Consider the following 27,192-nt stretch of genomic DNA (forward strand, 5'->3'; position numbering starts at 1 on the left):
TTCAGAAGAAGGAAAATATTTATGGACTTATGCTTTACATCTAGGAGAGTGGAAAGAGGGCCGAGCAATCTAAGATTTCTTTCTGAATTTCATCTTTACTTTTGTTGCACATCCTAATAAGTTTGTGTCTCTCTGTGATTATAATTGCACATTCTAGGTCAGAAAAGCAGTGTAGCAGTAAAAAGACAACTAAAACCTTGTGTTCAATTATCTGCTTAAACAATCAGTTGATTAAGATGAACAATCAGCAGCAAATCAACTCTCTGGTTGCAGCTTCTCGAAAAAGAACTTTTGCTTGCCTTTATAGTCTTTTGTGACCATAAATTACATATCTTTGGAGTTTGGACTGTGGGTAAGAAAACAAGCAGCTTCATTGGTTAGTTTCAGCTCTGGGAAATTTGGAGACACAATAAGTCATCTGTGATTTTTCAGTCTTACTGTGCAGAGCCGATGTTTGAAAAAGGAAATCTGCCTGGTTCAGTTTATTAGGTAAAGAGATGAAAGCCGAATTTTGCCAGCTCTATAAATCAATGCAACCACAACACAACTGAAGCTGCTGCGGTTTTAAATGACACAAGGGTGATAATTAGGGTAAAATACCAGCCAAACTACTGGCTTAAAGAAAAATCCCAAAAATCATAATATTTCCAGTCTCCTTCTCACCTTCACAGAAACCCTGAAATAGCATCTGGCACGCTGTATGTCGAGGGATGCATATTCTTTGCTGCAGATGCACACAGAGCCGATCGATGCGCTCTGGCTGCTTTTTACGCACAGTTTGGTTCCGTCAATCCGCCTAATTCCCAGAAATTTAGAGTGTGACTGCAGTGTGATGGGTTCGCATTAGCTACCACTGGCGAATGAATAGACGGTTAATTTGGTAGGAACAAGTTAAGTCACGGATAAAATGAGTACAAATGTCAACATTCTGGGTGTTCTTGGAAAATGAAGTAGAGCCTAAATCAGTACAGAGGCTACCTTGCCTGGAATTTTCTCATTTCTTCTAAACTGACATTTATTTTAGCTGCTCTACTGGGGTTTGGTGTTAAACTGATATAAGTGGTAATTCCACAGTGTGCGTGCGTAAAGGTGAGTTGGAGGAAGGATGGATGAGGCTCAGGTGGTTTCCCTCGATCTGCTGCTGGATGTTTCTCCTGCGCAGATCTCTGGAGGTCAAATCTACCTTAATGCCAGTGGAATAAAAGACTACTTACTTTCCAGGCTTGTGAGTCTCCGCCGGCGCCGACCACCGCTTTTTCCTACTTTTGTGCTTCCGGCACTCCACGATTACGATCAAACACAAAAGTAAAAGCAGGAACCGGGCGTAACACGGCATGGTGACTTCAAAAGTCCGGCAGAGAGTCGATCAGCGACGCCTTCGGTCCGCCTGCTGCAAGATGCTCTGTGCGCGGAACCATCTTCGTGGTCCGAGGCGGGAGGAAGAGTGCTGAGGGGTCGAGGGGACTGTGGCGAACAAGTGCTCCGGCTGCTTTGCGGGGAGAAAAACGGGATGGCGAAGTCTGATAAGCGCTCTGATTGGTCTTCAGACTCCAGAGGGGGCTCAGGAGCGCGCAGCATCAGCACCACTCTCGGCGCGCCGCAGAAAAAAAGAAATAATGAAATAAACAAACATAAAAAAATAAAATAAAAAAAAAGAAAACAAAAACACGTCCCCCCCTGACGCATCGGGAGGCAGGGACAGTGCTGACAGAAGGCAGTTAGTCCTCAGAGGACAGAAAAAGAAAAAAAGGAGGAACATGCGGGGTTTAACCTGCGATGTGTGGTGTGGAGAGGGGCTCTGTGGGTTGCCATGGGTACACATTCGTTGTGCGCGACAGGCAAAGTCTCTATAAAGCTATGTTTGAATCAAAAATAATTCACAGACGATAAAGACCATGTCTGTGATTGATACATAACAGGGTCTGATCTGTGCTGACAACCTTCTGCTCAAAATGTGGCAGCTGATGACTGCAAAACATCTGTGCTCTCTCCTGTGACTCAACATCAAATGTAGGACTAGTGGAGTCAGGCTGCCACTAACGGGGAATATCTATGCATGGAGCAATATTTTGAATAAATACATTAAAAGGGGATTAATTTCCATTCTACAGTATTAAAATATGCACAGGCATTAGTGATGCTATAGCTAGGAAATTGTCAAACTATAGCTTGTATTACCTCGCTATGGTGTAATTCGACTTCCTCTGATATTTCTGCTTCACACTTTAACTTGGGAGGCATCCAAAAATACCACTGGTGCAGATATCCTGCTGTGAGACTGAAAACAGAGGGGAAAAAAACTGAATTAAACAGTTAAAGTGACAGAAGTACATTTTGACTTCAGTAATCAGTTCTTTTTTGAGCAGTAAAATGATAAACCCTATTTTAGGCAGCTATATTATATTATTTATGAAGGCTTTAACACATGATTGGAATGACAAATAAACAGACCCAGAGCTAATTAAAAAAAAAAAATTATCATTCATACTTTTGTAAAAACAAACATTCATAAAACATTTGGTGCGCGCCTCAGAAAACAGTGGCCTAAGAATGCATATGAATGGTTTGAATTATTAAAGTCCCTGCAAGTGATTGATTAAAACCCTAAGCACATGTCTGTGCAATTAAACTATATAATCTATCCCCTTCCTGCTTAAAAATGGCCTAGATGTAACTGTAAGAGTAATTTGTCCATGCATGCTCAAACCAAAACTAATACTCAAGAGGTACAATGATGGAGAAAACCCTGTCTTGCAAGTAAAAAAAGGACTGGTTCTACACTAACCATCCAAAAAAAGTCGCACACTAATATTTCATAGGACTGCCTTTAGCTCTGAAAATGACACACATTTGCCGTGACATCGTTTCAATAAGCTTCTGCAATGTCACAGCATTTATTTCTGTCCAGAGCTGCTTTAATTTTCTATCAAGATCTTACATTGATGATGGGAGAGTTGGGAGCTGTGCAAAGTCTTCTCCAGAACATCCCAAAGATTCTCAGTGGGGCTGAGGTCTGGACTCTGTGGAGGTCAATCCATGTGTGAAAATGATCTCATGCTCCCTGATCCACTCATTCACAATGTGAGCCCCATGAATCCTGGCATCGTCATCTTGGAACATGTTCATGTCATCAGGGAAGAAAAACTCCTTTGATGGAAAGACCTGGTCATTCAGTATCTTCAGGTAGTCAGCTGACCTCATTCTTTGGGAACATAACGTTGCTGAACCTGACCAACCCCAGATCATAACTCTAACCCCCACAGGCTGGTAGGTACTAGCCATGATGAGTGCATCACTTCATCTGCCTCTCTTCTTACCCTGATGCACCCACCACTTTGGAACAGGATAAATCTGGACTCATCAGACCACATGACCTTCTTTCTCTACTCCAGAGTCCAGTCTTTATGCTACATAGCAAACTGAGGCCTTTTTTTCTGAATAGCCTCTCTGATCTGTGGTTTTCTTACAGCTACACAGCTGTTTAGTCCCAATCCTTTGAGTTTCCTTCGCATTGTTCATGTGGAAATGCTGTTACTTTCACTATTAAACATAGCCGTGAATTCACCTGTTGATTTCCTACAATCATCTAGGAGTTTGTTCCTTGAAGATAATGGTTCACCACTATCCTTCAAGTATTAATATTGTGTTTGACATTTCTTAACCTGATGTTAGTACTTTCATCTCCTTAGTTGTTTTCTGTGCTTGATGCAGGCCAGTAGTTTGACCCTTCTGAAACAGATTAACATCCTTTCTACGACCACAGGATTTGTCTTCTGACATGGTTGTTAAGGAAATGAGAAGCTCCTCACTGCATCAGCTAGGGTTAAATAAACTGATGCAGCTGAAACATATTCATCACTGCAGTAATTATCCAATGGAAGGCTCTTACCTATTTGCTTAGTTAAATCCAGGTGGTGACTCTTTTTTGGACAGGCAGTGTATATGCTTGTTAAGGATGAAACCGCAGTAATCTGAATCTGAGTTTTTGAGTTTTTCATTAGTAAACTGAAATTTAAAGCTAGAAATGTTCAACCATGACGTTGACTGGTCATTTTGCTCAAGATGTGTCTTCCAGCATGTAAAAAACAGCATATGGACAACAAGGTTAAAAAAAAAACATACAAAAGAAAACAAATTTTCACCAACTGGGGTCTTTAAGACTGAAAAATGAAGAAAATATATATGTATACATGGTTGAAAATAGATGTAGTGAAGATGAATATCCAGGTATGAAGAATAAGTGTGTCAGGACTGAGACAGAGCTGGCTCAATTGAACCCCTGGGAACTCACGGTCACATGTTCCTGCTGCAGCTTCTTATCATCCACAGGGCTGCTCCGAAAAATGAGATCTACTATTATTATTCCTATTGTTGAAAAACAACAAGAATATTGCAAAAATGTCTTCACGTCTCAGGAATCTGAACATTGTTGCGGCTTCAGGGTTTGTCAACATCCTCATCTTTTTTTCAGTGCGGGACAGCGTGAGGGCATCTTCTGAAGCTGACGAATGGCTCGGATGTCCACATCTGTCCCGCTCTCGGGCTTCCGTTTGCTGCAGCTGCCTGCAGTCTGGGCAGGAAAGTTCTTGAAAGATGTGAAACTGCATTAGAATCCAGTGGAATAACGCTTTTTTTAAAAATCTGATTGCATTTCTAGAATCACTCTCGCTCTCGATTTACACAAGTACACTTTTCTAACTGAGGACATACTGTGCCACTCTGATGAAAGAACATCGTCCTTGTCAGATTTCTGACCTTCACCTTCCATCATACGGTTAACAGTTTCCAACTTTACAGCAGTCTCTGCGGATGCTGAACACTGTTCCCACATCCCACAAAGCAGTTTTCATCTGAGATAAAAAAGACCTTATACTGTCAAAATTACATTTAAAATAGAAATTCAACAATAAAAATATTTTCCTCTTTTAAATGAAGGTTTTGAAATTTTGCTGCTAGCTAACCCAAATAATGGAGGAATTTGATATAAGCTTCTCTACCTTAATTCAATGCCTTTCAATGACAATTACTTAGGAACTAAGCATTTCTGAAACTGCATTCTGCCAGCCTTAAAATGCTGTTTAAAGGAATACAAAGGAAAAAAGCTACAAAAGAAAACGCTTCACTTCATCTCCAGCTATTCTTATCTTTTTGAAGTAAAGAAGAAGTGAGTTTAAAGACGGCTCAGACGATATGTTTAAAGATATAAAGGTTTTAGGGCAAATATGAATCAGGTCCCAAGTCTATGAAAACAAGAGCGAGTCTCCAGATCATCATAATGAGTGTGAATCTCTTCAAAGCAAGTCTGAAGTCAAAATCAACTCTCAAGTTCTGATGTGTGAGATTTTGTGGTGATATTTAAGTTGCAAAGGCAGAAAACAAACTGCTTCTTTGACTTTCTTTCTTTCACTGTGTGGTTTAGGGTTTTGAATGAACTAATAGATTAACAGTACATGGCGTCTGTGCTTTATAGCATCAACATGTTAGCATTTAGCTGAAAAAGGAACTGTTCTCTCAACAAAATCCAACTTTTCTCCGTCTTAACAACTGAGAAATGAGTTTAAATGTCAGACTTACTTTCTTGTGTTGTAAAAGCCACTTTATTCTTTTCAGCTTCATTGCTTGACGCCGTCCTTCTGGTTGATGCTACGTCTTGGCGGTTGCAGTTTATTATTCAACTGCTAGAGCTGTGCCAAAAGGTGATTATTTGCTAAAAAGTGGCTAGAAAAATTATTTCACCTCCTCTGTGCCCTGGATTATAACCAATCCAGCTGTTCAGCTATTTTAAAAACGCTATAATGCAGTGTTCTACTTGCCAAAAAACTATGGCAGCCCCTACATTTTGACTGAAGTGTTATTAATGCATGAAATTGACTTATGTCATTCATGTGGATTGTATTTTAGGGATTGTAGCCTGTAGAAGAATTGCAAAAGAGATTATTTCTTTAGTTTTTATACACAACCCATCCGTAAATCTTATTCACAGTTTAAGAAGAGATACTATACATACCAAACACACATACTATTGCATATAATCACCATAAATGTCATGCCAATTATGCTGTAAACTGTAAACTTTTCTTTAGTCCCAATTATTTGGTTACAAGCAGTGTTTAAAATTCACAAAGCTTTGCTATTCACAAGGACATAAAGTTGTGCGTATTTGCATGTTTTATGTGTTTGATTCAGGGAAAAGCAGCTGTATATGCACATAATCTGGGCAAAACAGCTTTAGCAAGAAGCACACAGTGATTTTTTGGCACAACATCAGCTCTCACCTGCAACAAACTTACACTCGCCCACTCCTGCATGATTTGTGTTCCCAGAATCCCACTGCAGCTGTCTTACAATGATGCCTTAGTGTAGCCTCACAGAGCCGCGAACAACAGTGTAAAGTCTCAGACGTATTGAGACATCAACTAGTAAAATCGACAGAGCACACTGAGAATTTAAAAAAAATGAAACGTCTGGCATAAAAGAAAGACACAGCTAATTCCCGTTCCTCATAGTTGCTATAGATAGTCACACTTTGCTTGAATCCTGCCAGGTGTTTGTGATTATTCACATGTCAGAAAATGCGACATGACAGGGGTATCGGGTTGTATTTTATTACTACATTAGGACCTGGCAATTACCTGATCCATCATTAGGATTATTTAAAAAGTAACAGCTGCGCTACATATCCCCCGTTGGATGTGTAATTAGAATGAGACATTATAAAACCTGACACACAGAATACACATTCTTTCATTTAGGTGATTTATTTTTCTGTTTATATCCCAGTATACCAGGCGTGGGCACAATGACTGAAGAGACAGACATGGAGCGATTCCAATAACATGGATATTCATATATGAAAAAAAAAATCTCTGCTGTCTTCAAGTAATAACTGAACACCCACAGGTATAAGATGTTGCTCAAGTAGGACAGAAACACCAGACAGGTTTGTTCCCCCTCAACAGGTAGACCGCTGCGACTACCTCTCAGCTATCTGTATGCTGCCAAGTTGCTGTACACGTCAAAAAGCCATCAGCGGTGATGTGCAAAGAATGAATTTAAATTGCTTCCCTGTTCCTGTGAGTCTCATCAGACAGATAAGCCCCTACTCAAAGTATATCAAAGAGGGTAAACGTTAGACAGGGTTTGGGTCTATTTATACAAGCAGAGGGGAGAATAAAAAAGACTGTTTGCATACAGCTTCAGAGAATGCAACACAAACAAGAGATTAATGCACAGGGACGTGGTGTGAATACCATGAAAACAGCAGCGCAGACGGGGAGAGGAGCAGTGACGGAGGAGAGATTCGAATGAATGGGATTACAGTGTCCACAGAAAAATGAGTCCCTAATGGAAACAAATCAGATCTGCCGTAGGCGTGAAAGTGGGAATCCGACGGAGGATGTACTGTTAGAAGTAAGCAGGCAGTTGCAGGTTTGGCAGACTTTCCGAAAACCCCGTCTTGTTTAGTGGTGCGAATATTCCCTAAAATTATCTCACCGGTAAACGTTGCCATGGCAATAACAGTTCAAAGCTCTCTGCCCCGATGCTGTTCTTCGGTAAACGCGTCGTATTCAACAGATCCTGGATCAGTAAACTCATTCCCTTAGCAGGACTGCTGGGAATTATTTACACTGCAGGCTGTGTTTTGGGGGCAGCACAGCAACCAGTGTGAGCGGTGCACTCCAACACTTTGGTATAAATGTGATGATAAAATTTTTACTAGCGCTTGTCGCAGGTCGTAGTTCCTTTTAATCTTCTGAACCCCAAGTTTCTGAGCCACTTTTCTCTTATTTTTCATTTCAACATAAAGTCCTGCACCTCTAAGGGAACAACACAGTCACAGATAGAAGCAGAGAGACCTCAAATATGTATTTAGTGCTATATGACAGCCTTAAATAACCGTAATTCGAAAAAGAAAATTAAAATCAAACTTCTTTGATTACTTATTTTCCTTGAAAAAACTGGAATCATCTTGTACAACATTTTCTTAGGTGCCCACAGGTGTTACCAAGGCAGACAAAATAATCACTACCTCTACGATCTATAGATATTTTATTACTTAGATTTTTAAAACTGTTTTCCTACTTGCCAACTATCTGCTCCCTGTAAACAAAGCCTGCAGTTCAGCTGAAAAGTCGCAGAAATTTGGTCACCTGACTGCTGGTCACAGCAGAGTCTTTAATGGCTTTTCAGTTGAGCCGAGGAGCACAGAATTTTGTGGGGTTTTTTTTTTAACAGCATCTGATAGGAAGAAACTGCTTATTTTCCCAGATTTTATAATCAGACATGTAGACAAAAGGAATTTTGATAAAATATCATAATATGAGCTCTGATCTGGGTCATTTTTCCCACAGAAAAGAATGCTACAGATGAGTAGTTTGCTGATTGTCAAGAGGCTGGAAATCTGACGGCTGTTTTCTCTCTCTGTTAAATGCAGCAATTTTGGTCATTTTTCTAAAAAAAACAAAAAAAACAAAAAAAAACAAAACATGTCTTTCAATACAACTACTGGGTTCTGGAGTTCACAGGATTAAAATGAAGCAGCACAAAGCAGCTCGTATTGTGTGGACAGAACCACATTCTGTCTGGTGCAAAGTCCCTATGCTTTAGCAATTTCATCATTCTGTCAACAAGCAATTCAAATAAATACATGCTTTAAATCATGAATAAACTAGTTTAATTTCACACTCCCAACAATAGATGTATTTAAAATGTTTTTAAATAGGAAAGTTTAACGTGATTATATGTTGCACGATATTCTGTGGCCACATTAAAAGCATACTTAATCAATTTAGCGAAACGCTCCTCCAATTCTTTCGAACTTGCAATGGAGAGTTGAAGAAGAGCGCCACGCTGGATTACTGTTTGCTAACACATAATGACATAGATTTATTTTTTTCCAAAAAAACACATATTTGTTCTGCTCAAAATTAGCTGCATGTGTCTGCTTGGATTTGAAGGTTTAGTCTCTTCCGTATGTTGACTTACCCCTGACTGCAGCAACAACAGATCCGACTTCACTCAGCGTCCTCTGGAGACACAACGGGCTTTATGCTACCGTTTCCAAACATGCTGCAGCTCTCCCCAACACCTGGAAACACTAGGATATGTAAAATCCTTTAATGCGACACTCAGGAGGTGCTGTGACGATACTGTCGCACTTCTACAAGAAAATGTTATTAACCAATATTCAAGTCTCAAATAGGAGTGAGAGTTGAGCTTCTGTTAAGAATATCTGACAATACTTGATATATATTTCTGAAGATGATCTGTGTCAGAATTTGTGACTTTTAACTTGACTACTAACTTGAGGTGTGATATAACATTCCTGCAACGATCACAGAATATGTGCACCACAAATATTGGTAAATCCCTCTGCATGTATCTATAAATGAATATGGATGTTTCTTACAGTTATCCACTAATGTTTTACACTGTATGTAAAGCTTCTACTTTAGTCCATTAAATCCCTGCAGCCATCTGAAGGCAGCAGGACACATGTGTTGATAAATCTGCAGCCTCTGATTTGAAAGCTTCTGCAACACACACCTCTGCGCAGATGACACCGGTCAGCATTCTGTCTGTGGTGGATTACTCATTAATCCTGTGCATCCCTGCCTCCTTTCCAGTAGTCAATTACAACATGATCGGTGACAGCGTGAGAGACCATAGAATTCAGACTGGAGAGACTCACTGCGGTTGCTGCCCTCACACCGTTAAAGCAGAGTCCAGCACTGCATGTTGTTACTGAGCTGACCTGGCAGGAAGTTAAAACACATGAAAAATCATTATAGCACATGCACTCGGTGCAGATGCTTCCATGATTAAATAATTAGACTGAGACAACAATCCCCCCACAACTGCATGTTGTTGTCATGTTATATTAAAGTTTTAATTAAATAATGGGAACAAGCGGCCGCCCTAGGATAGGCAACAACTATATGGGAGAGGACACGTGGTGTGTGTGGCTACTGCACTCATCACAAACAACAAAGGTTCCCGTTCTTAAAAATGCATGACGCTCTGGAGAGTAAAATTCACATTGATTAAAAGACACCCTGGAGGTGCTGTGGTGAATGGAGTGCCTCCTCTGCAGGAATGAAAGTTCCCCCTCAGTGGAGACCGAACCCTCTGCTGACGAGCAGGGAGGGCAGAAAGTCAGTGTTAGCCATTGCCTCTGCTCTGGTTCCTCTTCAGCCGGTCACAGTTCTGTAGGGGTGCTGGCAGAAGGGGTCGACTCGGGGTTAAGGTCACAAATCGTAGTCGAACTTGTACTCGTGCGCCAGATAGATCCTGCGGAAGATGAGCGCGGCCAGAGCTAGAGTGAGCACCACGATGAGGACTGCCGAGCCGGCGTGGCTCTCGTCCTGAGGCTGGCGAGCAGCCGGGGCGAAAGCCGGTCTGCTGGCTGCTGGCTCTCTGCCGTCTCTCTGGCCCTGCTCCCTGTGCTGCTGGGAGCGACGCTGCCGGGGGCTGAGAGGACGACCGGAGCTGCTGCTGGTGGTGGTGGAGGTCCGGTGTTCATCTACACCTGTGGCTGGAGACGCCTCTGCCTGTGGAGGAGGACGGCATTGAGAGGATTACAGAGGCAAAACTTGGCAAAAATAATTAGTAATCAGTTCGACTCTGTCCTCTGGAGCTGCTGTGTTGTGTTCAGGTTGTGCTACAGCTCTGTTTTCACTCTGCTGCAGCTCTACTCTCCGCTGGAAACATTTCAGAAGCAGAGTGTTTGTTCTTCAGGAGCCACATTTCTAATAATAGCTTTGCTGTTTTGCCAACATACACGCACAAATACATGTCTGCAGCTCATTTATTTTAGAGACCTCTTCCACTACAGGAAGTCAGCCACCTGTAGATGAACTTTTAACTGCTGTCTCGGGCTTTGGTTTTGTTTACACTGTCCTCTGCCCTCTTTGGAGGCGACACCCAGGAGCAAAATTATAGAGGTGATACTAAATCCAGTTCTTGGTACTTAAAGGGTTAGAGGTTAGGGTTATGGGCTGGCAGGGCTGTTGCCTGCAGTCGGTCAAGCAGATGTTGCACATAATACGTCAAACAGATGTGTTGTGACATCTCAACCACAACAAACACATGTACGCATAGCAGTGACCACCATTTCACCTCTGTTTTCTAATGAGGAACAATACACACATGCGTACTTTCCCGTTTATAGAATAAATTGGAAAAGTAAAGCAGGGTAATCATTAAGTTACTGTAAAAGAAAGTAGCTTTAGACATGTGTAACAGATGCCATGTGGCTGTCATTTACTCGGTTATTAGCTTATTGTCCGACCCCACCTTGTCTTTCATTTGTAACCTATTTCTCTGAACAGTCTATGTAGAGTAGCACACATCCACCCTAGGCCAGTAAAGCTGTAATTCTGTATTTTTCTATGCTTCTCAGCCTCCTGACCTCAGTCGGGGAGCATAAATCTCATGCAAAAGCAGCTTTCATGATCACTCCTTTTACGTGTCAACGTAGGCGATTGTACAGCGTCTCTCATTAAACTGTATTCATGCTGATTCTGTCACACAGTGAAATCAGCAGTGAAACCAACACCTTGGAAATGACTGCAGGCTAAAAGAACTTAGCTGCTTGTGGACAATGATCATAAGACAACAAAAGAATTTCCAACTTTGATAACTGACAGACATTTTTTAAACCAAAAATTCATTGGTTTAAGTTTCTTAAATGTGAATATTTGTGTTTGTTTTAGTCTTCTGTGGTGGTAAATTGACTATCTTTGAATTGTCGGTTGCACAAAAACAGACACTGAAGTTCTTGGAACCGGTAAGGAGTTTATTTCACAATTTTCTGACATTTTACTGTCCAAATAACTAATTAATTTAGAAAATAGAAAAGAAAAAAGCTATTTCAAACATATAACAAATAATGGCAAAAATAGCACAAATAACCAATAAAATCCTCCATTTGTGCTTATTTGTATTATTTATGTTCACGCTTCCAGTAATCAAGTGCCCCTTCTACAGTTGAGCTGCATTTAAAGAAGAGAAAGTGGAACAGCTTCAGTTGCTGCTTATTAGTGATGAGGTAAACAGTTTTTTGGCAGCAAACTTTTATTTTGATGGCTTTTGCACGTCTTATTGTTCTGGATTTACATGAACAGTTTTGAAGTCAACAGGTGGTGAGCTGAACTATTTCTTTAAGAAAGCTGAACTCTGATTGAGGACAAACTAATCATTCACTGAAACCACGCGTCATTAAGCTTCACAAGAACAGACGCTCATTGGTGTTTTCAGTAGCGTAAATAATTACAACAAAATATATACAACAACTTCTCAATAAACTAAATAAATAACTACCTGTCAATGCATGACTAAAATGGAGTAGGAAGGACCTTCCTCTTTATTATAGCTCAAATAATCTCCTACCGTTCAAAAGTTTGGGGCCACCCAGACAATTTCACGTTTTCCATGAAAACTGACACTTTCATTCAGGTGCTAACATAACTGCACAAGGGTTTTCTAGTCATAAGTCAGCCTTTCAACATCATTAGCTAACACAATGTACCATTAGAACACAGGAGTGATGGTTGCTGGAAATGTTCCTCTGTACCCCTATGGAGATATTCCATTAAAAATCGGTCATTTCCAATAGTCATTTACCACATTAACAATGTCTAGACTATATTGTATTTCTGATTAATTTAATGTTATCTTCATTGAAAAAAATGCTTTTCTTTCAACAATAAGGACATTTCTAAGTGACCCCAAACTTTTGAACGGTAGTGTATATCCTATATACATATGCATTGTCAACATGCAGATTCCAATCCAACAGTAACAACAATAATGTGAATCACACTCCTAAATGTAACCAAGCCCCTTTCCTATCCCTCTATCTTCCACATCTTTCTGAACTGATATATTTTTATGTTTTGCTTGACATCTAACATCTAAGCCATTTCACAAATTCATGCTACAAATTGAAATAAACATACGCTTCAAAGTGGTGCAAATGGAGTGCTACAACCCCCCCCTTTCAATCAGATGTCTGATTGAAATGCATGTTGACTGTCAGTAAAGATGCCACGCTTTGCAATTTAACTGTCTAACCCCTTTACAACATCTTAAAGTATTGGGAAAGTAACGGTGCAGGTTATTAGCAAAGTGATGTCTATCCCCAACTTTATGTAATCATATAACTTTGGCAATTTATTTTTTGCATGGAAATGTGCCTGTTTTAAGCCAGTTTAAAAATGTAAATTAGTTGTTTTATGATGCCATCAATGACTTTCTTGATTATTAATTCCATTGCATTCAGAACATGTTTTCTTCTTACAGTTATTAACTATTTCAGTAATATCTTTTTCTTCTACCGCACTAACGATTACTGAGCTCAGATTTCTGCCCCCCATAATCACAAACAACCCACCCCCTTCTGTTGTCTCTGGATCATTAGAAACTATAAAATAGTTAATCAATATTAGAAATTCCATTAATTGCACCCCTGCTTGGCATTAATGTGCTTACACACACAAATGCACAAAGACTGCCAGCATAAGTAGTGCATACATACAGAAAAATGAACCCTGTGAGCAAATTTTTACAAAGTTCTGTGTTTGCCGTCACTAGAGACTTACTTTTCCTTTTCTGCTTTTTCATAGAAATTTGTAATTCATGAGCTTCCCGGATCAGCACATTAAAAACTAAAACTCTCATTCATCACCATCAATACTTGGTCTTCGAGTTAGTTAAAGATAAAATTAGGAATCTCCTGTTCATTTAAAGTGAAAAGTGCAGATAGCATGAGTGTCTTGAGGGCAGGGAGGCTGTGAGGGAGATGACTAACCAATGAGCAGTGCTGATGGCCTCAGCTTTTGCACAGGAAACATACATTTCACCCAATTAGAGGATGGCTGGAGGGAGCCTGGAGAAACTGGGGGGGAGGCAGTAAACAGTGCACAGTCATCATACATCCCCCTCCTGTACTCTGTACAGCAGCGAGGGATACCATGAGCCAGCCTGTCTCATCCTGGAGTTTTAAGTCTTTTCCCTCCAACTCCAGCAGCAGATGTTCAGCACTATTTCTGACGTGGCCCCCCTCAGTATATCCAAATACAGAAACCCTGATCTAAGTTGACCCTCCTCTCTGCTCCTTCAGCCTCTGTCTGTCTCTGTGATTCTGTGGGTAGCAGCTGGCGACAAAATCAGTCCTCTTAGGCAACAAAGCTCACCCATATCATCAGAATTGGTGAAGAGAAGCTGTGGAAACACAGGCTTCAAGCTACCATAGCACATCCACTATGATGTTAAGGGAGAAAAGTGATGTCTGGCTGTTTGATTTCACACACTAATTCAGTGCAACCAATATAGTCGTCATGCAGAATCCTATCTGTCCATACACATGAAAATGGAGCTCAGTAGGATGTCAGCAGGTGATGAAGCTTGCCACCAATTAAAAGGAACGCCGTGAAAATTGGGAAATCGACTGCACATTGACAGCACCGTACAATCTTGTGGTTGTACACTGTGGAGCTCCATACATCCACTATTCTCTCCAATACTTTGGAGGAGAAATGGACTGGAAAACAAGGCAGAAAATGCTGAAGAAATGTCTGATTTTTTTAACAGTTGAGAAAGAACTAGCCCCCAGAAAATCCAGACTACCTGCAATAGTCAGTTCAGAAAGTAATTAAACCCATACAGCTTTAACACACTTCATTGTCTTCAAGATTTGATTTTTAATTGGATGAAATGATATATTTTCAATCAATGTGAAAAGATGTTTTTGAATTTAATAAAAAAGGAAATTTTACTTTTTCAGTGGCAATGCTACAAAAGATTATTGCAGCAGGGCTTATTTATATGGTAGATTTGGATTATTATTCGTTTTTTGTGACATATCTTCCTGTGGCTGCTATTTAGAGGGATCTATTAGCAGGAATTGAATACTGTATTAATAATTATGGTTTCATTAGTGTATAATTACCTGTCGCTATGAATGGTTGTGTTTTGTTGAAAATGAGCCTTTTATATCCTCTTCCACAGAGCCCACCGTGTTTCTACGGCAGTCCAAAACAGACAAACCAAACACTGGCTCTAGAGAAGGACTTTCACATTTTCACACTGAAGTGGCAGCCACTGTAGAATTTCCTACACACTTAGGAAGGGAGGGGTATTCTGTTGGCTTCAATCTGTTAACCTCACTGCTAGATGCTACTAATCCTACCTAAATCCATTTCATCGTGATATTTATTAGCTTTATTTGAACTGCCCGAGTTTTTACACATAAAAGGCACAAGTCTCTTCTGATATGTTCAGTGAACTTGAGAGGATGTTAGGCCTCTTCATATTTTGATTTGATGAATGCTTGACAAGAATTACCCGTCTCTCTTTTCCTCCCTGCTCTCTTCAAACTCTCTTCAAAAAACATCTTGAGTGGTGATGGCCCTCCTAGCATCAGAGCTCTTCTTTCTTTATTGCTCACAAATCAAACAGATTTATGTCACAGTGTCTCCTTTACAGCAATTACTGGAATAAAAGTGGTGATATTACTTACACCAGTCTTTTGTAAGTCAAAAGATCAGCTGTCAGAGAGACTCCGTTTTTGTTTCACTCTTCCTCTGGTCATGTGTGAGTCACCCACAGTGGCTCTGATATGCAACAATGCAACACAGTCTTAGCATCAGAATGTGGGTATTTCTCAGAAGGGAAAATTTCCCGCTGTTTGGCAGTAGCCTACAAATCACACACACTTCACATTACTGTTGGCAATTTTCCAAAACATAACCCAAAGGACAATTCCAGTTCATTACAACTTGGGTTCTATCTTCTTGTTCTAGTCATCATTTCCACAAGGAATGAATACATTGTATTCAACAAAGTCATAAATGCTGATATCTGGGAACAGAACATTCTAACAACTAGAATTACTGCCTCAAGGTCGTATACCTTTACCAGCAATTCAAGTTTCAGTGCACATCCACGTCTGTACAGATCTGACCTTTTCAATATAAAATGTCGTCAATTCATCATTTTATCCTGTTAGACATTTTTGTAATTTTTTTTCATAATTAGTGTGTTAATTCTTGAGTTACGGTCCAGTAGAATTGCCACCTTGCAGCTGCATGCCTCTGCCTATCAGTGAAGTTGAAGTTTGCATTCCTGTCTGTCTCAGCTCATACAATATGTAGTGAAGACTTTGAAGGCATTCATTACGAGGGAGATTTTGCAGAACACTGTATTTTTTATTTAGCCTTTACTTATATAGGTAGTCTCGTTGAGACACTGAGTCTCATTCTCAAGAGAGACCTGTCCTTAAATAACATAATAAGACAACAATGAGTCACTGACAAACAAAACTAAGGGACCTAAACTACACAATACAACAATACAATATAACACTGAGTTCCAGACAAACAGGGTCATAACAAAACACAACATAGACATCAAAATGGATGTGCAAAGCACCAAGCAATGAAGTTAAAATGTAAAAACACTAAGAACAAGAGCAAATCCTAAAAGATTCCATTTCCATAGCTTTTAAAAGACGTTTGAAGTCCTCCAAGGGAATCAGGTGGGACAGCTTCAGATTCTGCTGTAGTGAGTTCCAGGCTGCGGGAGCAGAGTAAGAAAAAAGCTGTCTTGCCGAGCTCTGTGCAGACTGAGGGGACGGTGAAAGTAATGAAGTCCTGGGAACGTAGACTATGAATGAATTGTTTACGTGACATGAAAGAGGATAAATATATGGGCAGCAGACCAAGGATGGATTTGTAAATGAAATGATGCCAGTGGAGAAGTCTGTGCATGGTCAGTGATGACCAGTTAACCAGGGAGTACAAAGTGCAGTGGTGTGTGAGAGGTTTACAGTCCATTATAAATATAAGTGCTCCATGATAAGCAGCATCCGACAGTTTGAGAGAGTGGGTTGGGGCATTCACGTAAACAATATCTCCATAATCAACAACAGGCAAGAAGGTAGCAGCAACAAGTTGTTTCCTGGCATTAAAAGACAAACAGGATTTGTTCCTGAAAAACAAACCTAACTTTAATTTCAGTTTCTTTAAAAGATTTTCGATGTGGGTTTTAAAACAAAGGCTATCATCAATTGTGATGACGAGGTATTTGTAAGAGGCCACCAACTCAACAGGGGTACCTTGTGTGGTTGTAATACCACGGAGAACTTCTGGCACCTTCTTTTTACCAGAAAACAACATAACTTTTGTTTTGTCAGCATTTAACATTAGTCTAGTTTAACAGATGTGACTGAATGATGTCAAATGCTGACTGAAGATATTCAAGCACAAGGGCAACAGTAAATGATTGTATCATAAGCATAAAGATGAGCAGACGCATTTATGTTTTGACCCACATTGTTGACATAAATAGTAAAGAGAGTGGGTCCTAAGACAGAACCTTGCGGCACACCTTTTGTAACGCCAAGAAAGCTGGAGGAGAGACCACAGAGCTGCACACATTGCTTATGATTGGTGAGATAATTTGAGAACCAGCCAACAGCTTGATCTGATAGGCCTATATCTGACAGCCTCCGATATTAAATATCATGGTCAACGGTATCAAAAGCCTTGGACAAATCAATGAAGAGTGCCGCACAACAGTTCTTGGCGTCCAAGACTTCCACAACATCATTTAAAACTTTCATTGACGCAGTTGCTGTACTGTGCTGCTTCATAAAACCAGACTGATGAGGAGATAAGATACCGTTTAAAGTCAAGAACTCCTTGATCTGATCATTCACCAGCCTTTCAAGAACCTTAGCTAAGATACAGAGTTTGGAAATGGGTCTGTAGTTGTTAAACTGCGTAGGATCACCGCCTTTCAGTAGAGGGAGTACAAAAGCAGATTTCCAAACATCAGGAATGACAATGTTTTTGACAGAAAGATTAAAAATATGTGATACTGGCTCAGCTATGATATTTGCTGCAAGGCACAAAAAGTATGGTGGGAGGTTGTCAGGACCTGCAGATTTTTTAGTGTCTAGGCCCTTTAAAGCCTCACAGCGATGTTGACTCTTGATTTTCTAGATATGAAATTCCATCACTTCATCATTTTATCCTGTTTGACATTTGTTCAGACTTTGTCTTAATTACCAGTTACCAGTAACTAAGCAGTTGAGTCATTGTGAAAATTTGTGCCAAATTCCAGCATAAAAAAGATGTGATGGGTCAAGAAACATGAGCAGACAGATTATGAACAAATGAGCAATCAATCTTGATATAAAGCATAACATTTGGAGGTAAATCTGACTGAACACAGTTCCAAATATGACGCTTTACAGGAAAACTGTGATGGATGACACCGTGACACAATAAAAAGATGCACTGAGCCCTTCTCTAACTACCTATGTATTTACTATATATACCATTATTGCATTACATTCACTCTGTTTCTTTCTGTGTCCTTTCTCCGAGTGTCCCTGGTCCCAGAGCTGGATGCTGGATGCTTCAGATGTGTGGCTGTGTTTTATGGTCCTTGTGTCCCACCCCCCCACCTCTCTATCTCTACCCCTCTATCTGTATCCCTCTATCTCTACCTCTACCCCTCTATCTCTACCTCACTACTTCTTCTGTCCCTCTCAACCCGCCCGGCCAGCAGGCAGATGGGTCCCCCCACATTAGAGCCGGGATCTGCTCGAGGTTTTTTTCCCTGTTAAAAGGGTGTTTTCCTTGCCACTGTCGCCTTTTGGCTTGCTCTGGGGGTCAGGCATATGGGTTCTGTAAAGCGTCTCGAGACAATTTGACTGTAATTGGCGCTATATAAATAAAATTGAATTGAAAAAATTGAATTGCAATGCTACAAATGTAAACCCTAACTACATTGGTCTAGTATTATTTGGGGACCTCATGCATTTGATATTATCTGAAGATATGATATCAATAGGCTATCATGAAATACCTATTGAGGCCAACTTTCATTTGTAATTGTTAGTGCAGCCTCCGTAATTCTTGATCAGAAAAGAGGCCAAAGATTATGGTGGAGAAAACAAAAGCCTTGCAAAAAAATGAAAGACTAAAAAATGTAAATATCCCCTATCCCAAACCCAAATCACAGCAATGCTGAGTCACACTGGATTAATACTATCACAGGACCTCAATATTTGGTAATTAGCGGCTGAAGTTTTACTTCATACAATAAGGACAAGGCAGATTCACATGAGATTATGATGTCCTCCATAATATTACAAATTTTTATCGGTCCCTAGGTAATACTAGTCCTGTGCGAACAGGGCTTACAAGCCAGAATTGTTTACATTTTTTATAGTCTAGTATAGTACAGTATAGTATAGTATAGTACAGTACAATATCAGTGGTTTGAGACATGGCTGAGATGGATTATTCAGCAACAATTCAAAATGTAAACTGAGCCAAATCAAACTGCATTATTGCTACAACTTTGTTGTGAGGCTACCTACATTATGTTTCAAGTGTTGATTTTAACAGCAAACTGAAGTAAACCCAGAGGATGGTAAAATCATCTAAATACAGAATGCTTTCTGAAATTGTTACCAAGCAACTAATTTGTAGCTGATAAGACTAAAACATAGAAGACCATGGGGATGGTTTGTTCTGTGTGTGGTGGGCTGGCTGCAGGCAGGTTAGGCACTGTCCTGTGTAATCCCATAGTGGCGGTAAAACACCTACCTGTTCAGCCAGGGGCCTTTCAGCAGCTTCCTGGCCTTCAGATGTGGAGGTGTCTCCCTGGGTGAGCGCTGAAGGATCACTTTCTGCACCTCTGCTTTCACTGGCTTGTCTGGATAAACTCGACTCTGCCTGCATGGACACACAGGGAAGTGCAGTCAGCTACACTGTGCCATGGTTCTTGCCACAGGACTGGACATGACAAACTGTCATATTTAATCTGATAACATACTGTATGCATATGTCTTTTCATGCCATTTAACACTCAACTGCATTTTAGAGGGAAAATTCAGAGACAACATTTCTTGTTTTTACTTTATGGTTACTAGGATGTTGCAAATAAAACATACGAGGCACTGATAAAATAAGCTACTTTATTAAAAGTTTATCTATCTCCCTGTCCTGCTTTTTCTATCTTTTTGCCCTCCTCCTATTTTTCTCTCTTTGTCAGCTGCGTCTTTTCTTTTGTACTCTCCTTCTCGATCTGTGTTAGCATGCCAACAGTATTAAACTCTGGTATGCATGGCAAATATTCATGCTAATCAGCCGCAATTGTGTATTTGGTGCTAATTAGCAAAAGCAGGGCATGCTAATGCAAAAAGCTAAGGTGGTGATCATACTGAACATTATGCCTGCTATCATGTTAATATCAACATGCTAACAATGTGATACCAGCATTAAATGCCTGATTAGCCATGTGTGATTGTACACTGTCTTAGCTTATCATGTTAACTAACATGATAGCACCTGTTTCATTGCACTAAATACAAGAACAGCTGACACTGATGGGAATCAACAGACACTTCAATCCTGGGCGACGCCACAAACATGGTTTAACATGCTATTAATGCCATAATCAGCTTGCTGACATGTTGATATTAGCATGATAGCAGTCCTGATGTTCAATATGTTCACTGCCTTGTCATGCTAGCGTGCTCACATATGCATATTGGCAAGGGGGTCGGATTACAGTCATGTCATAATCACCATTCTGCTGTTCAGAGTTTCTTATCATTCTCCTGTCTGTTTAATGTAATCTACATTTAGCTGCAGCTGGGATTGACTTTTTAAACTAAAAGCCAACAAGAAAAACAGGGATTATGCCTTTAGAGCAACTGGAATGATTTTATTAGAAATGTCTCTGCATGAATTACCAGGTTACAGACAGAAGCCAAACAGAGAAAAGAAAAGCAGTACATACTAGAATATCACTATTTGTGTATCAAAAGAGCCACTGATTGTACCTTGTCATTAGATTGTTTTGTCAGCTGCTGTTTCCAAGATATACGATGAACTTGTAAACAAAACTTTATCAGCAACATCCATGAGAAATCCATAAAGACCTCAGAATAAATGAACAACTGGGAAAACTTAATCTGCTGATAAAGAAGAAGCTCCCAAATGGTTACTAAATGGTCCTTGCATATTAAAACATTGCAGATTAACTTATCAGCCACAATGGAGCAACAACCCAGCTGCTAGTCACTGCTAACAGGGGGATTGACTGTATTTGGTTAACTAGTTTATGTAATTTGTTGAGGTCAAGCTTGTTCAACCGTATTCAATGTGAATTCTCATGTTCTCTAACTAAAAGCAAAAGGATAAAAGGAGGGACTGCAACCTTTGAGATGCTGCAACGGTTTAAATGTGAAACATCTCAGTAGGCATTTCTTAAATTATGTATTGATTTTAGTATTTCAGAGCAGCTACTTGAAGAAAATAGTGGAGAGATTACCTTTTTCATCATCAATAATGAACTTTTACGTTGTCAAACAGTTTTTGTGGCCTGGCGCTCAGCAGTTCTGATAAATAGATGCCCTGGACATTACTGGAGGAGGCTGAGTGTTCGGTTATTTTGGGTGTTGGGTTATTTTAAATGGTTTTTGGTCCAGCCTTAACTAACATGACCCAGAACAGAGAAAATCATCTGTTTTTGGCTGTGAGTGAACAGAGAGAGAAATAGAAAGCAGCAGCAGACATTCATCTGAAGCCCGTGCTGTCAGCAGCTCTTTTTGCTCTGAGGGTTAAATGGCTGACTGAACTGTGAATCAAACGTGCCTCATGCCACTGCCAGTGTTTGTACCTTGAAGTTTATTTGCTGAGCCAGTTCTTTAGCCTTGTGATCCTCGGCGCTGGGGTTGCTGTTGGGGGTCAGAGCCAGGAGGGCGGAGCGCATGGAGCAGCCACACGTCTCACAGCAGAAGTCCTGGGACCTGCCGGAAAACAGGCGGCACATCGTGAGGTCATCCTGCCACAAGGGCCCCTTTTATTTCAAGTTCAAAGACCTTCATCTTTTAAAAAGTTGCTTTTGACACTAGCATGACATCTGATGAATAACCAAGCTCCCCTGCTCTATGACTAAACAATCTACTTCACAAATGAAAAAATTAGCGTGAGTACAGCATGTGTACAATGCGAATGATTCAATAACAAAATAAATGATCTGTTTATTATGAACAGCACCCAACGTTAAAGTTTTGGCTCATTTTACCTGCAAAGCTGAATGAAAAATTAATCTGCCAAGACTTTTTACCAACCAGCTTCTACTGTAATTACATTTTTCATTTATTCATTCATCATCATGTGCAATTAGGCTTAAAATACCAGACATTCTGTATTCAACTATTTCATCCATCGCTCCATCCATTATCTATACACCGGGGGGTGGGGGTGGGGGGTTGCTGGGGTTGCTGGAATCTATCCCAGCTGACTTAGGGTGAAGGCAGGGGACACCCTGGACAAGTTGCCAGTCCATCGCAGGACTACACAGAGACAATCACTCTTGCATTCATGCCTATGGACAATTTAAAATTCTGAATTAACCTCAGCATATTTGTGGAGTGTGGAAGCAAGCCGGAGTACCTGGAGAAAAACCCACGCATACACAGGGAGAACATGCAAACTCCATGCAGAAAGATCCCAGACTCAGGCTGGGATGCAAACTGGGGATCTTCAAGCTGCAAGGCAGCAGTGCTAACCACCGAGGCACTGTGCAGCCCTCAACTGTTTCATCACTGATGTAATGTATTAGCTTGGAGTCTCAAGTCAAACAAAAACAGCAACTGACAGATCACTGTAGCGTAGAAATAACAATATAGAAAGTTTAGAGGTTAGTTTATTCCATGGTAAGATTAGATCTCCAGTTTTAGTGGTGATACATGTGCCACAAGTAATTGTCAGAGCTCTGCACAGTTTCAGGAGGGAAGAAGATAACAGCAACTAACACAAGGAAAAGTGAAAATTGCACCAGTCTCACAAATGTAGGCTTGCTTCTAGTTTCATAACTAATTTGTCAGTGGGAGGAAAAAAAATCATTATTGGAGTGCTCTTTCTACATCCATTCTATTCTGAAGGTGGCTGAGACACAGTGTGGGACTTTTTGGCAATTTAACGATAATTCCATGACTATGAAAATGGCGATAAAGCCAGCTGCCTCTTAGCTCTCCAGCTTAAATGTCAGTCAGCCTCTTACTTCACATCTCAATTGTACAACTCCTCCCATTCCCCTCCCATTCCCTAACTAAAGAGCTAACTAAAAGAACAACTGCTTTCACTTCCTTTTACTCTAACCTCTATAAATCTGAAACCTGAGTGAACAAAACTACAGATAACTTTTCAGATAACTCAGATATCACTGCTGCTTAGATGAACCCATTCAGTTAGAGGAAATACCCTATTTGTTAATGCAAAATGACAAAGCACCAGTTCCAGATAGTTTCTGATTGACTTTTATGAGAACATTTCCCACTTAACTGTAAAACATTATTATTGATCATTAAACATCTTTAATGATTCCTCAAAATGATGCTCCCTCCATTCAACTTTAAATGAAGCTTCAATTTTGCTTATTCTCTAGAAATAAAAGAGCCACTAAGATTTCAGCAACTGGAGACCCACAGGCTTGTTAAATTCAGATTTAAAGCTTCTAGCCAAGATCTTGGCATGCAATTTGGATCTTTGCCTGATATAATTTCTGAAGATCAAACAGGGTTTGTCAACAAACGGTAATTATCATCTAATAGAACAAGACTGTTAAATACTGTGCTTTCTCCTGACACCTCTCAGGCTGCTGAAATTATTATATCATCAGAGGCGGAAAGGCCTTTGATCGGGCTGGGTGTGATTATTCAGATTCTGTTCTTGGGAAATTTGGTCTTGGGTCTAAATTTATTTCTTGGACACAATTTTTATATTCTGTCTCTACTGCTCGTGTGATAGTCTTGATTTGCCAATCCATTCTGGAGAACATAATAGTGTGGCTTCTCCACACTATCAATATGCTTATTGAGGGAATTGTTTGTATTTATTTAAAGCTATCATAGTTGTTGTCATGTGAGGTAAAATTGTTTTAATAGAACATTTGCATGCAGGGAGAGGAGTACTGCACAATCACAATCCTCTGTAAAATGTTACATTTTCAGTGTGGGTAGGTTGCTGCACAGAAGTTGTTTTTGTTTTCCATAGCAAAGAAAACAATAATGAGCGGCCAACAGAAGGCTTATGCCCGCGTCGTACATCTGGTCAAGTCAATCTACCCAACAAGGTTGCTCACCATCCCCCTGCTCTTTGCTGTAGTTATAAAACCTCTTTCCATTTCTCTTAAATCTTTCTCACTTGTTACATAGCTGCACTGCAGCTATGTAACATGCTGGGTTGCTGGGGGGGGGCTGGAGTCTATCCCAGCTGACTCGGGCGAAGGCAGGGGACACCCTGGACAGATCGCCAGTCTGTCGCAGGGCCACATACAAAGACAAACAAGCACTCTCACATTCACACCTACGGGCAATTTAGAATAATCAATTAACCTCAGCATATTTTTGGACTGTGGGAGGAAGCCGGAGTACCCGGAGAAAACCCACGCATGCACAGGGAGAACATGCAAACTCCATGCAGAAAGATCCCGGGAAAGCCGGGACACGAACCAGGGACCTTCTTGCTGCAAGGCGAAAGTGCTAACCACTACGCCACTGTGCAGCCTTCTTCAAAATCATTTCTCCAAATGTTAGGCAAAATGGTGCAGTGTACTTGGGGTGCATTATTGGGAAAATAAAATATCAGAAAAAAAATCATGCCTGATGTAACCTTGAAAAGTTTGTAATAAAAGACAGTTGTTCCTGTCTAAGTGTGTTTATGATTATTGGTTAACCAAGTAAATGTTAGTTATGACTTAACTAATCAAAAATATATTAATCGATAAGGCAGAAGACAAAGGACATGTATGTCAGAAAATGTATTGTACATCAGCTCGAGTACCTGGTGGAGCTTCCTACTTTTCTTGTTAGTGTTGCTTACTGTAGAGACCCGCCTACTGGTTCAGAAAATTGCTGAAAATTTCTATCCCGACACCTGTCCACCTGAATGTTTTGTATTTCTTCCCCTAACCCATGCAGCAACATCAGTATAACTATTGTTTTTTTCATCCAGTCTGAATACAGCTTTCACTTTGTAACTAGAGAGAGCGCTGGAGGCTTGTTTCTCAGATTTATACTCAGAGGGCTCATTTGGCAGTTTTTATGATATCCACATTAGATACAATTTCCACCAATCCCATTTGTTCCGGTACTTTTAAGCCTGTGATTATGCCTGCGTGTATTCTACATCCTTTCCTCAGCTTCTAGTGGGTTCTCTTATTGTTGATGTGCTTTCTCACCCTAGGGCATTTGGCATGATCTCAGTTTAATATGACCTTATATCATCCTTGGGTGTGGTCTCTCTGACAAGGATTAGGGATAATTGGAGAGAGGAGTTTGAGCTTGATGTGACAAATGAATGTAGGCACTAATCAGGGTCAACTCTGTATCATTCTGTGCCCTTTACAGTCCTGCATAGGGTTAATTTTATAAAAACTAGGCTTTTTAGGTAGGTTGTTTCCAGATACTTTTTTGTTTAAAATGTTAAGCAAAGCCCCCAATATTACATGAGAACCGTGCCTCCTGAAAGCCATCCTTGGGGTACCAGCCAGGCTCACTAAGAAAAATTCTGATGGCTTTGCTTTTGTCTCACTCAAAGCCTGGAGATTTATTCTGTTAGTGTGGAACAGTATAAATCCACCCTCTCCCTCATCCTGGCTAACCAATTTAATGAATTGTTTGTAATTAGAAAAGGTGAGATATTCCTAAAGATGTTCGTCTGCAAATTTGTACAAATGATGGCAGCCCATTATCTCATAAGCGCATTCTCTTATCTCTCTGGACTCCTTCTAATTCTTAAAGGACCGATTCTTTAAAGTAAACACTTTTTTACATATATTTGCCTCCCTGCTTTATTTAATTGAATTTACTTTTATGTATATGTTTTATTGTTTTCTCTCGCTTTCTGAGAGTTTGGGATGGCTGGGGTGTTGGACGAAGGTATCGTTCTATTTCTTTGAACACATTAAAATAGGGGGGAAATAAGAACACAAAGCTGTACCTATTTTACACAGACTGTATTTAATATTTGTACAACCTTGGTTTCCAATAAAAACTGTAGGGGGAAAAAAGGAAGTGCTTATGAGTGACATCACATCGCACACCTTTGGCGTGTACTCAGGCTACCCCAAGGTGCCATGGCACCCACTTTGAGAACCTGATATTCTTCTGTGCATGAATCTGTTTAAATCTGCAAGCCCCTGGTGGACTGTAAGTTTTAGCCCTGTTCCGAAAAGGCTTTTTCAGTGTCTGTAACTTCAAATGCAGCTGAGTTGCTGCTGTCCCCACCCTCTTCAGGAAGAAGACTCTCCCTGTATCTGTGATTGACAGAGTGGAGGAAAACAACTGACTGCATGCTGTAAATAAATGTGTGAGACTAGGACTTCCTATTGCTTCTAACTTTCTCTCTGAACAGTAAGTTTACATTAAAATATCACTGCTGGCTTGTGAATTGGCAGTGGATAGCATCTTTATATTCTTGTACCTCCAAGATTTTAAGACAAACTGATTTTAACTATGTTGGACCTTGTAAGTATTTTAAATTAAATCCAGAGGTTAATCACTGCCCAGAATTTTCACACACACTGCAGGGTAAACATGAACAAACAGAGAGAATGACTGTGAAGCAATGTACCGTGTCAATCAGCAGTGTGTTTGGTACCGAACAACAGTTTAGATTTGTTGGCTAATGGTCAGAGAGCGTGTCTTAGTCAACATGAACAAAGGACAGGAAACCAGAAAAAGAACTCTCAACCCATCAGGCATTTAAATATTACATCTCACACAGCCAGCAGCTATTGATGTATCCACCAAAGAAAACTGTCCCATCATTTGGTGCTTGGGCCAATTTGGCATCTTGCTTTCTAAGTTCTAGAGATTTTTTTAGACTGGGCTGCCTTTATTTTTCAGGGCTGAATATGAATGCTAAAAACAAACTAGCAAAAAAAACAGCTCCCAACTCCGTGTGCATCTGTGCGTATATGAGTGTGTTTATACCACTGGCTGGCTGTTTGCACTGTTGGCTGACTCGCTGTGTATCCTCAGCTGACAGGTTTGTTTTCACTTTCACCACCTGTGGCACATTCACATGCCATGTCCCTGCTATGGGTTGGGAATGTTGTGTGCACCTTTCGGCCCTCATGTCAGTCCTGACAGCGGGGTTC

At 40.3% G+C, this 27,192-nt stretch overlaps 2 protein-coding genes across 2 annotated transcripts in view; both read right to left on the reverse strand.

The window, feature by feature from the left end:
* The window catches only part of LOC111580831 (gamma-aminobutyric acid receptor subunit rho-2-like), a 31,439-nt gene extending 29,508 nt beyond the window's left edge, over positions 1 to 1,931 (reverse strand). The window contains exon 1 of the mRNA XM_023288744.3: positions 1,215 to 1,931. Within this exon, the coding sequence (XP_023144512.1) occupies positions 1,215 to 1,336 (122 nt within the window). The 5' untranslated portion in view covers positions 1,337 to 1,931. The remainder of the gene's footprint in view (positions 1 to 1,214) is intronic.
* A 6,527-nt stretch (positions 1,932 to 8,458) lies between these two features.
* The window catches only part of ube2j1 (ubiquitin-conjugating enzyme E2, J1), a 56,412-nt gene continuing 37,678 nt past the window's right edge, over positions 8,459 to 27,192 (reverse strand). Inside the window, exons 6-8 of the mRNA XM_023288756.3 lie at positions 21,703 to 21,832; positions 19,623 to 19,751; positions 8,459 to 10,550 (exon numbers count right to left, since the gene is read on the reverse strand). Of these exons, the coding sequence (XP_023144524.2) occupies positions 10,248 to 10,550; positions 19,623 to 19,751; positions 21,703 to 21,832 (562 nt within the window). The 3' untranslated portion in view covers positions 8,459 to 10,247. The remainder of the gene's footprint in view (positions 10,551 to 19,622; positions 19,752 to 21,702; positions 21,833 to 27,192) is intronic.

Source organism: Amphiprion ocellaris, chromosome 12 (genome assembly GCF_022539595.1).
Source record: "Amphiprion ocellaris isolate individual 3 ecotype Okinawa chromosome 12, ASM2253959v1, whole genome shotgun sequence".
Taxonomy (NCBI): Eukaryota; Metazoa; Chordata; class Actinopteri; family Pomacentridae; genus Amphiprion; species Amphiprion ocellaris.